The 12,497-nt window shown below is 45.9% G+C and overlaps 1 protein-coding gene across 16 annotated transcripts in view; it reads right to left on the bottom strand.

The window, feature by feature from the left end:
- Window positions 1-12,497, bottom strand: part of KALRN (kalirin RhoGEF kinase) — a 694,786-nt gene that overhangs the window by 134,852 nt on the left and 547,437 nt on the right. For 4 of the 16 annotated variants that reach the window (XM_030802215.1, XM_030802217.1, XM_030802216.1 and 1 more), the window contains exon 1: window positions 10,805-11,030. The exons of the other annotated variants lie outside the window; for them this stretch is intronic. In XM_030802215.1, coding sequence (XP_030658075.1) covers window positions 10,805-10,889 — 85 coding nt within the window. In that variant the 5' untranslated portion in view covers window positions 10,890-11,030. Of the gene's footprint in view, window positions 1-10,804; window positions 11,031-12,497 lie in introns of those variants that run through there. 16 annotated transcript variants of the gene reach the window in all.

Raw genomic sequence — 12,497 nt, 5'->3', positions numbered from 1 at the left:
TACACTCTTCCTTTCAAAGGGTAAGAAACTGAGGGTACTTGGTAACAAGTTCTTGTAATTCCAGACACCCTTTGATTCTGGAACCATTTCAAGGAATGTATCCTAAGGAAGTAATTATGGATGTGTACTAGGACATCCATAATTGCCATTACATAGTGTTTATAACAGCAAAAATCAGAAATAACCTAAAATAGGGAGATTATTTCAATCAGAACAAATCACATTTACATGATAAAATGTGTATACAGTGGTACGCTAATAAACCAGCTCTCTAAATAAAACAAAAAGCCCCAATTCATGGTGTCTGGTAACTTCCATGGTATAAATACTCCCACCATGGCTGATCTCAAGCTACTAATAGTTTGATAATCTGCTCTGGAAATCCTGACTATTTAACAATCCCTGTCTGAGCTGAGCTGGCTCCAGTATACCATGGAATACATTCATTAAAATGTAGTAGAAGTTGTTCAATATGTTAGGTGAAAACAGTTTGTAACACTTCTGTATCATATTTCCGAGAAAAAAAATACACACATAAAAAAAGACCAAAAGAATGTATTTTGTGTTAATACCAGTTATCTCTAAGTGATATAATTTTATCTTCATTTATCTGTATTTTCAAATTTTCCCATTTATGTATGATTTTTCTCAGAAAAAAAAAATCAAGGTTCTCTTTCCTAGTTGCAATAATTTGAAAATGAACTATTTCCCATGGTATATCTCAAATAAATAAACAAATAAAATTTTTAAAAAATTCAAAAAAAGGAAAGAAAATGAAAAAAGGAAAGAAAAATCCCTGGACCTGCTCAGTGAGATCAGCTGCACAATGAGAAGGCCCCAGGGTGAGAAGATTCCCAATACCTCATAACTAAGAAAAAGAGGGGAGGGGTAAATCCTAAGGCTCCAGCCACAGTGCTTGCTGATCTCCTGGGGAGGAGAGATAAAGGCTGATCATTCACAGGCCCTGCAGAAAGGCAAGGTGGGAAGTGGGACTGGAGATATGTCAGTCCCAGGACAAGAATTAGTCTGTTTATATAATCTGATCCTGGAAAGATCTATTTCTTAACCCAGGACTCTTCCCAGGATCTTCCCACCAAACTCTTAACCATTATATCAAACTAATACTAATAGTTGTCAAGTTTAAGGCTTGTCTGCAAGGAAACATGTTTACAGTCATCGAAAATATCCTGGAAGGCTGGGTTCGGTGGCTCACACCTGTAATCCCAGCACTTTGGGAGGCCGAGGTGGGCGGATCACATGGTCAAGAGATCAAGACCATCCTGGCCAACATGATGAAACCCCATCTCTACTAAAAATTCAAAAATCAGCTGGGCGTGGTGGCGCATGCCTGTAGTCTCAGCTACTTGGGAGGCTGAGGCAGAAGAATAGCTTGAACCCAGGAGACGGAGGTTGCAGTGAGCCGAGATTGTGCCACTGCACTCCAGCCTGGCGACAGAGCAAGACTCTGTCTCCAAAAAAAAAAATCCTGGAAATGCATCCATAGGGAAAGATGTTCAGAAGATTAAATGAAAGCAAGTTATAAAAGCAGCATGTAAAAATGAACCCATTTAAGTAAAAAGCAGTAAACACATGGAAAAGAATATAGTAAGTGATTAGGTAGTGGTTGTCTCTAGATGGTTAGGATTATGCTATTTTGGTCTTTTTGTTTGCCTAAATTTTTATTTTTTTCTGTAGTGAGCATAGTTATTTTTAAGAGTAATGAGGAGGCCAGGTGTGGTGGCTCACACCTGCAATGCCAACACTTTGAAGGGCTGAGGCAGGAGGATTACTTGAACCCAGGAGTTAGAGACCAGCCTGGGCAACATGGCAAGACCTCATCTGGCGGGGGAATGTGGTGGGAGAGGGTAATGAGGAAAACAAAATAAAAGCAAAGTAATCTTAAGTGAGAAGAAAGATGCAACAACCTCCCTTACTGGATCTTTGGGCTGTTAACCTCGTGGAAGACAGACAATTCCTGATTCCTAATTCCTATTCCCTGCCACCCCTGTGAAAGCAAATAGCAAATGGGCCTCTACAACTTCTCAAACCAAGAATTCTCCAGGGACACAGGGAGCCTTCCATTATGGAATGCTTTTGCTGGAGATGGGGAGAGGCGGCAGAAGGTTAGGGGAGGGTGGAGGGAGGAAAGAGAGAAAAGAACAAATCAAAAGGAAAAAGACAAGACTGAGAAGAAATCTACCTTTTCCCTCCGAGTCAGCAGCTCTAAGTCAGTAGTCCTCAAATTTGAGCATGCACCACAACCACCTGGAGGGCTTATTAAAACACAGACTGCTAGAGCCCACCCCTGAGTTGTGGGGTGGGGTGGGGCGGGGCGGGGCGGGGCGGGGCAGGGCAGGGCAGTCAATGATGCCTGGGAATCTGCATTTGTAACACGTTCCCAGGTGACCACACTTTGAGAACTTCTGCTGTAAGTCATTCTGTGAGTAGGCAGACAAAGAAGAGAAGGAGCACTGCACAGATATGAAACTGAGATACAAAATCTGTGGCAAACAATGTGTTTGCAATTCTTTTAAACAACAAGGCTTGGTTTCCCCTTTGAAAGGGAGAAGATAACATCCCTTTCCCCACAGGAGCAATGTGAAGATTCTCATGGAGAGAGAGCAAAAACTGAGAATATCCTGACAGCTGATGACACACCAGATGCTGTAAAAGAAGAGATACAAGCCCACAACTAATCCTGCGCCGGGAAGAACACATACCTGGAAACAGAAAAATTTTAGGAGGTACTGCTTTGACCTAGCAGCAGAAGGGGTTTCCCTCCCCTTCAATTTGACAGTTTCCTCACTGTGGTCACCAGAAAGGCAAAAAGAATGTGGAACAACCTGTTTTAGGAACTCTGATCTTTGCTCTTTCACTTGGCAAAAGCTGCCTGGCAGCCTCCTGGCTGCCTCACAGGTGTAACCAGGGTTCCCCTCCTTCCAGGAATTGTAACACAGTTCTGCCAAGGGCAAAAGATGTGCTCTATTAGTCACTGATTACAGCGGGCAGGGAGGCAAGCCACCCGTGGGCCTCACCTACAAGGGAGGGGGAAGATATTTGCGGAGCCTCAGTGAAACATCCAGCACCATGGGGGCTGGAATAATGGCCTGAGGGCAGCCGGTTATGATTTTTATCTAGGCAAAAACAGTCTGAAGAAGAACCAACAAAGCCTCAAACATAAAAGATGTGCAATAAATATTGGCCAAAAAGAAGAGAAAAACGTTTCCAATGATATTGCTAACCAAAGTCAAGGCACAGGCAAGAAAAAGCAATTGGCTATTTTTTTTTTTTTGTATAATGTAGGTTCTCAGGATCCAAACTTCAAAAATCAGGTTGCTATTCTCCAGTTCTTGTACCTTGTGCTGCCCCTAAGAGAAGGATAACTTAGGGATATGTAGGCTTCTTGCCAGTATTTTTTCTTTTTTCTTTGAGACGGAATCTTGCTCTGTCACCCAGGCTGGAGTGCAGTGGCGCTATCTTGGCTCACTGCAACCTCTGCTTCCTGGGTTCAAGCAATTCTCCTGCCTCAGCCTCCCGAGTAGCTGGGGTTATAGACATGCACCACCACACCCAGGTAATTTTTGTATTTTTAGTAGAGACGGGGGTTTTACTATGTTGGCCAGGCTGGTCTTGAACTCCCAACCTCAGGTGATCTGCCTGCCTCAGCATCCCAAAGTGCTGGGATTACAGGTGTGAGCCACTATGCCCAGCCTCTTGCCAGTATCTTCTGTTGAATCTTCTTTTATGTAACACAAAGAAATTACAACACTGGAAGTGTTATGTGGTTTTTACTGGTTTAATTTTTTTAAAAAGGAAATTCCCACCACACATCAAGATCACAAGTTTTCTTCCCCACAGTGACAACTCCACAGCACTGAGGCACTGTTGACAATGGTTTGAGCCAGGGCCATTAAATTGCTTTGGAACTTACATTTACAGTGTTACCACCTAGTGAACCCACAGATATTTAGCTGGGAGTCTCCTGAGGATGGGGTCTATGTCTAGTATTACAATTACTGCTATGGTTAATAGCTAATCTTTTTTAGAGCACTTTATATGCCTGGCATTATGCTAGGCCCTTTGCTTACATTGTCTTAACCAATCTTCACAGCTCAATGGGGTATAAACGTCATTATGATTCCTTCTTGTCCACTCTCCCAAGCACCTAGCACAGGGCTGGCATGCAGTCAGCATAAACATTTGTCAAATAAATTAAAACACTGTGTTACATAAAAAAGCAACATTCAAAGATGCAATGACTGTGAAAGGGTAAGCTTCAAGAACAGGGACAATGGCTGGGCATGGTGGCTCACACCTGTAATCCCAGCACTTTGGGAGGTAGAGATGAGAGGATTGCTTGTGTCCAGGAGTTCGAGACCGGCTTGGGCAACACAGTGAGGCCTTGTCTCAAAAAAAAGAAAAGGAAAGAACTAGGACAAAAAAGAGCGGGAAAAGGGACCTGAATTAAGTTGAACCAGAGAGAAAAACATGAACAGATATTAACTAAGAAAACGTGTACAAGCTGCTCTGGGAGAGAGAGATGTGATGGTGGTCTCTGCCATCTTCAGTTTTGGGACAGAAGAGTCCCTTGAAAGCAGACCACATTTGAAAGCAGGTACATTTAATTCCAAATGGCTCCAAGCAGTGCAGTCACCCCCAAGAACAACAGATCATTCCACAGTCAACACCTGATTTAGAGTTTGGGTACTATCTCTACCCTTCTCAGTTGGGTCAGTCCTGCCTCTGGTCAGAGGAAGACAAGCCACATGCCCAGGAATGAAAGAGTTGAGGAAAGAGTATCAGAAAAGGATGCTAGTTCTGATCCTGCTACTAAAAGGCTGGATCTCCATTTTCTCCTGCATAAAAGGGGTAGATGGAATTAAATGATTCCTGGTGTTCCTTCTGGCTGTAGCTTTCCATGATTTAGTCCCTTCTGCTTGAGAAGACACCCTCAGGTTTCAGACCTTAGCATTTTCCAGAGCCTTCCTTCAGGAAAAGCCTGGGGTTAGGTCTAAAGGAAGGGGCAGGATGTACTACTCACTGAAAGAGGAGTAGCACTTCAAAAAGATGGGCAATCGCTTCTTGGCCTTTTGGCTAAGATCAAGTGCAAAAAGATGGGCAATGTTTTTAGGGTAGAAGAGAACAGTATGAAGATTCTCAAATGGAATACTACAAAATAGGACAACACTACTCCAGAAGGTATGCCCAGTGTTGTATGGGCTCAAGAGTAAAGTCCCCAACATTCAACTTTATTTTTATTTTTAAAGTTATTTTGCATTAAAAAACAGATACAGGGTCATAATTTGTATCTTTTATTCCCAAGGTAGGACTTATGAACCTATACCCCATGGAACCATTGCCTACAGGATTATCAGTGATTGTTGGGCATGCAGCATCCACAGGAGGGATATTCAGCTTCAGTTTCCAATCTCCACCTCACCCCACCACCTTTATACACCCCCGTTTCTACCAGGCTGTGGTTTGACTGGCAGTCAGTAATGTTATCCAGATACTAATTGATACTGTATCTAGGTAATAAATGATACACCTATCACCATTCAGTAGATCAGATAATCAGACATGGAAAGAGAAGCATAGGATTCGGGTTGAAGACAGTAAATATGTGTGCTACTTCTTCCCAGGTTGAGTATATCCCTGGTTGATTCTGCTGAGACATTTAGTTAAAAAAAAAAAAAGAAAAAAGAAAGATAGAAATAGAGTACATCCCTGGGAGGCAAAGAAAACCAAGAGATATATCGCAAAAGCGTACAGTAGGCCCTCTGTATCCACAGGTTCTACATCCTCAGATTCACCAAACCCTGATAAAAAATACTATATTTGTGGGATGCGAAACCCATGGGCACAGAGGTCTGACTTTTTGTATCTGAAGATTCAATAAGGCCGACTATGGAACTTGAGCATCCTCAGAGTTTGGTACCCGCAGGGGTTCCTGGAACCAACCCCCTGTGGCTACTGAGGGACAACTGTACATGCTAAATAATCAATTCAGTTTTCATCATGGTAAAGGCACTTACTAGAAGATGAAGAAATAAAAGGATACACATAAAGGCCCCAAGGATTTTATCCCCTGGATGGTGAATTTTTATTTTTGTTTATTTTTTGGAGACAGGGTCTCACTCTGTCACCCAGGCTGAGTGCAGTGGTGCCATCATAGTTCACTGTAAACTTAAATTCATGGGCTCAACCGATCCTCCCACCTCAACCTCCCGAGTAGCTGGGACTACAGGTACATGTCACTACACCCAGCTAATATTTTAATTTGTAGAGATGGGGTCTCCCTATGTTGCTCAGGCTGGTCTTGATCTCCTGGGCTCACACAATCCTCCTGCCTTGGCCTCCCAAAGTGCTGGGATTACAGTAGATGGTGAATTAAAGTCAACAACAGTGAATGTCATAATGGTTCCTTTTTGCAGTTACCAACACCTTTCTAAAGGAACTTGGTGTCATGGTTTCACATATTAAACTCCATTTATAAAATGGGCTATATTAATTTGAGGGCCAAGGAAGAGACATTTACATCAAGTCATAAGGTTTCTGGTTGAGAATTCTGGAACAAAGTAGGATAAGAGAAAGTTATAGACAAAAATGCCTTTGGATGCCCTGTGAATCCCCATGACACTTACCCATAGCCCATGACATCAGAGTCAAGCAGGAAGGACTACCAATGTAAAGAAAGAATCACAGAAACCGATCCCTGCACCTCCCCAGTGAAGTGATTCAGCTTGGGTAAGTCCCACTTCCTTCCTCTCTTTACCTCTGAGATGTTCAGGCAGCTGGACTATCTCAGTCTAAATGTGAACACACAATGGCACTTGGGCTTGGGATGCAAGGACACTGATACAGCAGTAAACAAGTATAAATAAATCCCATGCACACTGTGGAGGATGGTAATCAGGAAAAGCTTTCAAAAGGGGACTTTTGTCCACATACCTAAAGCTAATGAAAGTTGACTAGAAACTTAAGTCTCTTGGTTGGGCACGGTGGCTCACACCTGTAATCCCAGTACTTCGGGAGGCTGAGGTGAGTGGATCACTTGAGGTCAGGAGTTCAAGACCAGCCTAGACAACATGGTGAAACCCTGTCTCTACTGAAAATACAGAAAATTAGCCGGGCGTGGTGGTGCATGCCTGTAGTCCCAGCTATTCAGGAGGCTGACGCATGAGAATTGCTTGAACCTGGGAGGCGGAGGTTGCAGCGAGCCGAGATTGTCCCACTGCACGCCAGCCCGGGCGACAGAGTGAGACTCCATCTCAAAACAAAATTAAGTCTCTAAAACTGGCTTCTACCTAGAAAGGTCAGAAAAATCTCTGGGCTCCTTGATCACAAATTCCAGTGCAATATGTAACTTAGCAATTTCCAGGTGATTTGAAATCTTTTCTGAACTGACCCACTTTTTCAGGCTTGAAGGACAGTCTAGCTAGTCAAAGCTATCCCAAAACTAACTCCCCACAGAATGTAACATCAATGATTTATCACCCCTTAGACACATGCATGCCATTATCTCACTTTTGGTTGTTTTTCACCTTCAAAAAGGCAGTTATAAATGCATTTGCCTTCTTTCTTCCTTCTCACCTGATATCTATTTCCTTTCTATCCTTGGTTTTCAGTTTTCCTGCCTTTCAACACTAGTTTCAAGGTAGGGAAGAAAAATCATCTTTCATCAAACCTGCTTTCTGTACTCATACTCAATAGAACCAAAAAAGCTAAGTGCAGTGGTTCACGCCTGTATTCCTGGCATTTTGGGAGGCTGAGGCAGTAGGATCATTTGAGCCCAGAAGTTTGAGACCAGCCTGGGCAACATAGTGAGATCTTGTCTCTACAAAATATAAAAATATTAGCCTAGGGTAGTGGCATGCACCTATGGTCCCAGTCACTTGAGAGGCTGAGATGGGAGCCCAGGAAATCCAGGTTGCAGTGAACCATGACCACACCACTGCACTCCAGCCTGGGCAGCAGAGTGAGACCCTGTATCAGAAAAAAAAAAGTGGAGGGTGGGGGTGGAGGGAAAAATACAAGATAGTTGCTTTCCATACTCTTCCAAATCAAAAGATAAGTTCAGTGAAATTCATCCATATTTTCCTCAAATGTGATATTTAAAGACCACACAGGTACTTTATCTAAATCCTTGACTCTGACCCTAGTGATGACAATTACAACCACTCAGAAGTCACCAGAGAAATTCCAGTGTAGCTCACTTAGCTTCAAGTCAAAAATAGCCAAAACATTCCACTTCCTCTTGGTTCTTTTACTTTTGTCCTTTTCCTCAGACTTTAGAAGGAGGTATCCTTTAAATCCTGCATGACTGGAAGTCAGATGGTCAAGTCCCCTTGCCTTGGGAACCACAGCAGTGGGCTCTGAGTCATTGCTTCAGAGTCAAGCTACTCAAGCCGCAGGAGACAGCCAAGTTCTCCCTGAGAGAGAAGCGATAGAGACCAAACAACCGATAGAGACCAAACAACCGGCCGCCTTTATCTACAAGGTGGAGTGGGGAGGTTGCCTTTCCATTGTATTTTCTCTAAGACCAGAGGAACTGGTTCAACTGAAAAGGGAGGCAGTCAGTCCCTTGCAGTGCACACCCTCCACTTGAGGGACAGCCTCAAGACTCTCCCCTCAGCCCTTCTGGGTGTTGCAATTGGGCAAGCCTCTTCCCAAAGAGTCCATGGACTCTGGGCCATGCACTCAGGCTCAATACAGACCTTATCTTTTCAATCTGTTTTCAAATTGATGCCTACAGGCTGAGTGGAGACTGTTTTCGGTTAGAGTGAGCCTGAGGGAGCCCCAGGGCATGCCCAACACCTCAGACAGGACCCCCAGCCTAGACACAGGCAGGAGTTTTCTTTGGAGAGTGGCTAACTCACCTCCCCCACCATCGTCCTCTGATGAGCCCGTTTTTCATCTTCACACATTTCAGATCTAGGGGAATGAGGAGTAAATCAAGACCCCGGGCACCCACCTTGCCACCCTTCTTTTCCCTTTTAAACTGGTCTCATTGTTTGGACCTCTGACTCCCTCAGACTTCATCTGAGGGTCGCTGGCCTTTTCAGCTCCGGCTCCTACGATAGCCACTCACACACCTCCTCTCCTAGCCACGGAGCCAGCAGCCATTGCCTTCACAGGCCCTAGGCTGGAGGCACCCAGCAGGCCCCGGAGCCAGCTCCCCAGCCCCTCCCCTGCATCTCAGCGAGAGGGAAAGTCGGGCAATTCCTCAACAAAGCAAGGGCCAGCAAGACCCCCAGAGAGTTACCCTGCAGGGCAGCCAGGGCTGTCACACGTGTGGACTCAAGGAGGCAGCTGTGGGGGCTTCAGATAAGCACCACTCCAGCCCCCACATTCTGACAGGAAACGGACTCCCAAGAAATCCTGCAGAGAAACTCTTTGCGGGGAAAGCAGGGCAGGCTCCGAGCGAACCCACCCACTCAGATTCCCCTTAGCCATTTCCTGCTTCCTCCGTGCTTTATTCCCCCTTTGCCTCAATTCCCAGCCTTGGTTTTGAATGTTTCTGAATCAGACTTAGAGGGTCCCCGGCCCCTCACATTCCTTCTTCATCTGAATTTTGGTTTTTAGAGCTCAAAACTACACGGTTCCAGGCTGTTCTAATTAAATGCAGAGATTGAGACAATCTAATGCTAAGATTATGACCTTAATGACTTGCAGGAAAAGCCATTCAGATTTAATTAGTTTTGGTAACCTTAAATCTGCTCAGGATAGAAAATTTCTCAGGGCTATGTTGTGTGTTTGTGGCATAGAGGATGGTGAAAGGTGGCTTGGATGAAGTTTATGAACCAGTAACTCAGCCAGAAAGTTCCATTAGGATTTTGCATAGCAGATGGGATGGGAGACTGGGTGGGGTATTGTAAATGGGGGTGGAGGCCAGAGGCCCAAAAGGCGAAACTTTTTAAAAGGGCAAATGTCAAGTAGGGGCTACATTCTCATTTCTACCCACACAAAAACAGTCTTCCCCCGCTATCCTAGCGTGTGTTAAAGTGACATGAACAGCCTTAGGAGCATCTGCTTATCCTATTTGGGAAGGTTCCGATTTCTTTTTCAGGAGAAGCCACACAATTGAGAACCCTCCCTCTGTGATCCTTCTCGCCCTCCTGTTCGACGGCTGCTTTGGGGGAAACTGGGTGCTTCCTGCAAGTCTCTTCCACGACATTAAGATTGGCAGAATAATTAAATACAGTCCTAATTGGGCACAGAGAGAGTTGTTAATTAATGAGCCAAGCTCCGGCCCAGAGCTGCAAATCCACGCTGGCCTGTGAAAACCCAGGCAGAAAAAATGTGCTCCAGTCCCATGAGAAAATTGTCACTTGGCAAAAACAGTTCATGTTGTACAGACAGGTGTCAAACACATTCCTGTAGCCAGGAGTCACACGTTAATCCCGCAGCTGAGATCCATGTGTAAATGAGAAGTGAGGTACTTCTCCGCCACTATAGGGACACACGCGGCTCTGCGTCCCCTTCCCACCCCCGCGTCCGCATCCCACTCCCTAGCAGGCTGGCGCCCTGACATCCAAAGTCGCTGCTAAGTGACTGAATTCCCAAACAGCAGCTCCGCATCCAAGTCAGAACCTCACTGCCAGCCAGCGAGCGCGCGCGTTCTGTCTGGGAAACTGTGAAACGGATCGCAGCAAACTCTATCCCTTAGCCGCCCTCCTGATCCCCACCCCCATCCCGCTACTCCAGAGGCCTCCCCAACCCTTCCCTCCCTACCACCCTCCCTCGCGCTCAGCGCGACCAGTCTGGCTAAGAGAAGGCACCAAGGCCGCCGACAGCCACTCACCTCTGCACGGGAAGCAACAGCAGCACTTAGCAAAGAGCCACCCCAAAGAGGGACCTCGGGTGTAAGCCCTGTCGCCGCCCTTCATGTTGCCCCGCCGCCCCAGCGCTCCCGCATGGCACGGGGCGCCAGCCCGGGGTGAGAGCGCGGCGGGAAGGAAACTTCAGCGCCGCCGCCCGAGAGCCGGCTCTAGACCTCGCTCCCGCCCTCTCCGCTGTGCTCTCCCCGCACCGCGGCCGCAGCTCTGACTTACTGGGAGCCACTGCCACCTTGGGAAGCGGGGAGGGGCCAGGAGAGGAGGGAGGGCCTAAGGGGCGGAGTTCCAAGGTCCAGCTGTGCGCAGGAGACCTGGCCAGCAGCGGCCGGAGCCTTATGCAACACTGCCTGTGGCATCAGTGCTGTGGGCACGGGGCAAATGGGCGGAGTTTGAGCCCTTCGCACCAAACAGGTAGGTACTCCTTATGTGCAACTTCCTCCCCTCAAAGGCCACCACAATGGGCGCTGGCTTAAAAAATACAACTAGATGGGGCCGAAGAGGTGAGAGAGGGGCAGGCAGACTTAGATGGTCCAAGACTCAAGGATGCCCTTTTCTTCCTCGCATCCTCACCCGTTCCCTCCCCACAGCCTCCTCTGTATTTGAAAACACCGTCCCCAATGCTTTCCTTTCCTTCCGTGTAATGCTGATTACTAATAATGATAACAGTGCCTCATCTTGATCAGCTCTCCAACTGTAATGACGTGAAAACACATTCTGGGTTTGGAATCACACAACCAACCTTCAAAGCTCTGTTTTGCCGCCTGCTAGCTGTTTGACCTTAGGCAAGTCACTTCACCTTTTATCTTCAGTTTCCCCATTTTAAAAAAAATTGTAAAAGAATTCATATATTCCACGGTTGTAGATTTTCTTTAAAAAATTTTTGTTAATAGAGGCAGGGTCTTGCTATGTTGCTCCAGCTAGTCTTGAACTCCTGGGCTCAAGTGATCCTCCTGCCTTAGCCTCCCAAAGCATTAGGATTAGAGATGTGAGCTACCACATATGGCTGATGGTAGAATTTAAAAATATCTATGGATGTCTCCCAGAGTTGCTGATTTAGTAGGTAGGAGGTGGGGCCCGAGAATTTGCATTGCTACAAGTTCCCAGGTGATGCTGGTGTTGGTACAGGACCACACTGAGACCTACTTGAGATTCAGACTTTTTCCTTGCCTATTTGGCATCTGTCCCCTTTTCTTTTTGTAACAGCACCTTGACTTGTCTTTGAGGAACCAGTCCTCCTCCCTTCTCAGGCCATGTTTCTGGGCTAACATCCTGTTACAGAGGTGAAGTTTAATATTTCCAGGTGAATGAATGCCTACAGAGAAACTTCGAACATCTTACTTACTTACGGTGCAAGAGTTCCATTCACCATCCCCCCTGCCCAATATGCCCAGTAGACCTATCATGCCTTTACTTATACCCCATCCCTATCTTTTAAATCTTTTTCATGTTTCAAGGCCAAGCTTGCTTTCCACAACCCCCTTGAAGCCCACTTGGACCACATCAGTGGGACCTTCCCACAAACCACTGTATTACTCACAGGGTGTCTCTCCCATTCCTTTGTGTCCAGCTTTAGGGCAAAGGGCCTGCTGGAAACATACAACACTCATAAAGAGGGCCCATTCATCAGAAAAAAGGGAAGTTTGTGGGAGGAATGAAAAA

This window comes from Nomascus leucogenys, chromosome 21 (genome assembly GCF_006542625.1).
Source record: "Nomascus leucogenys isolate Asia chromosome 21, Asia_NLE_v1, whole genome shotgun sequence".
In the NCBI taxonomy this organism is placed as follows: domain Eukaryota; kingdom Metazoa; phylum Chordata; class Mammalia; order Primates; family Hylobatidae; genus Nomascus; species Nomascus leucogenys.
Note: the sequence above shows the minus strand (reverse complement) of the source record. Positions and strands in the feature narration are given on the sequence as shown.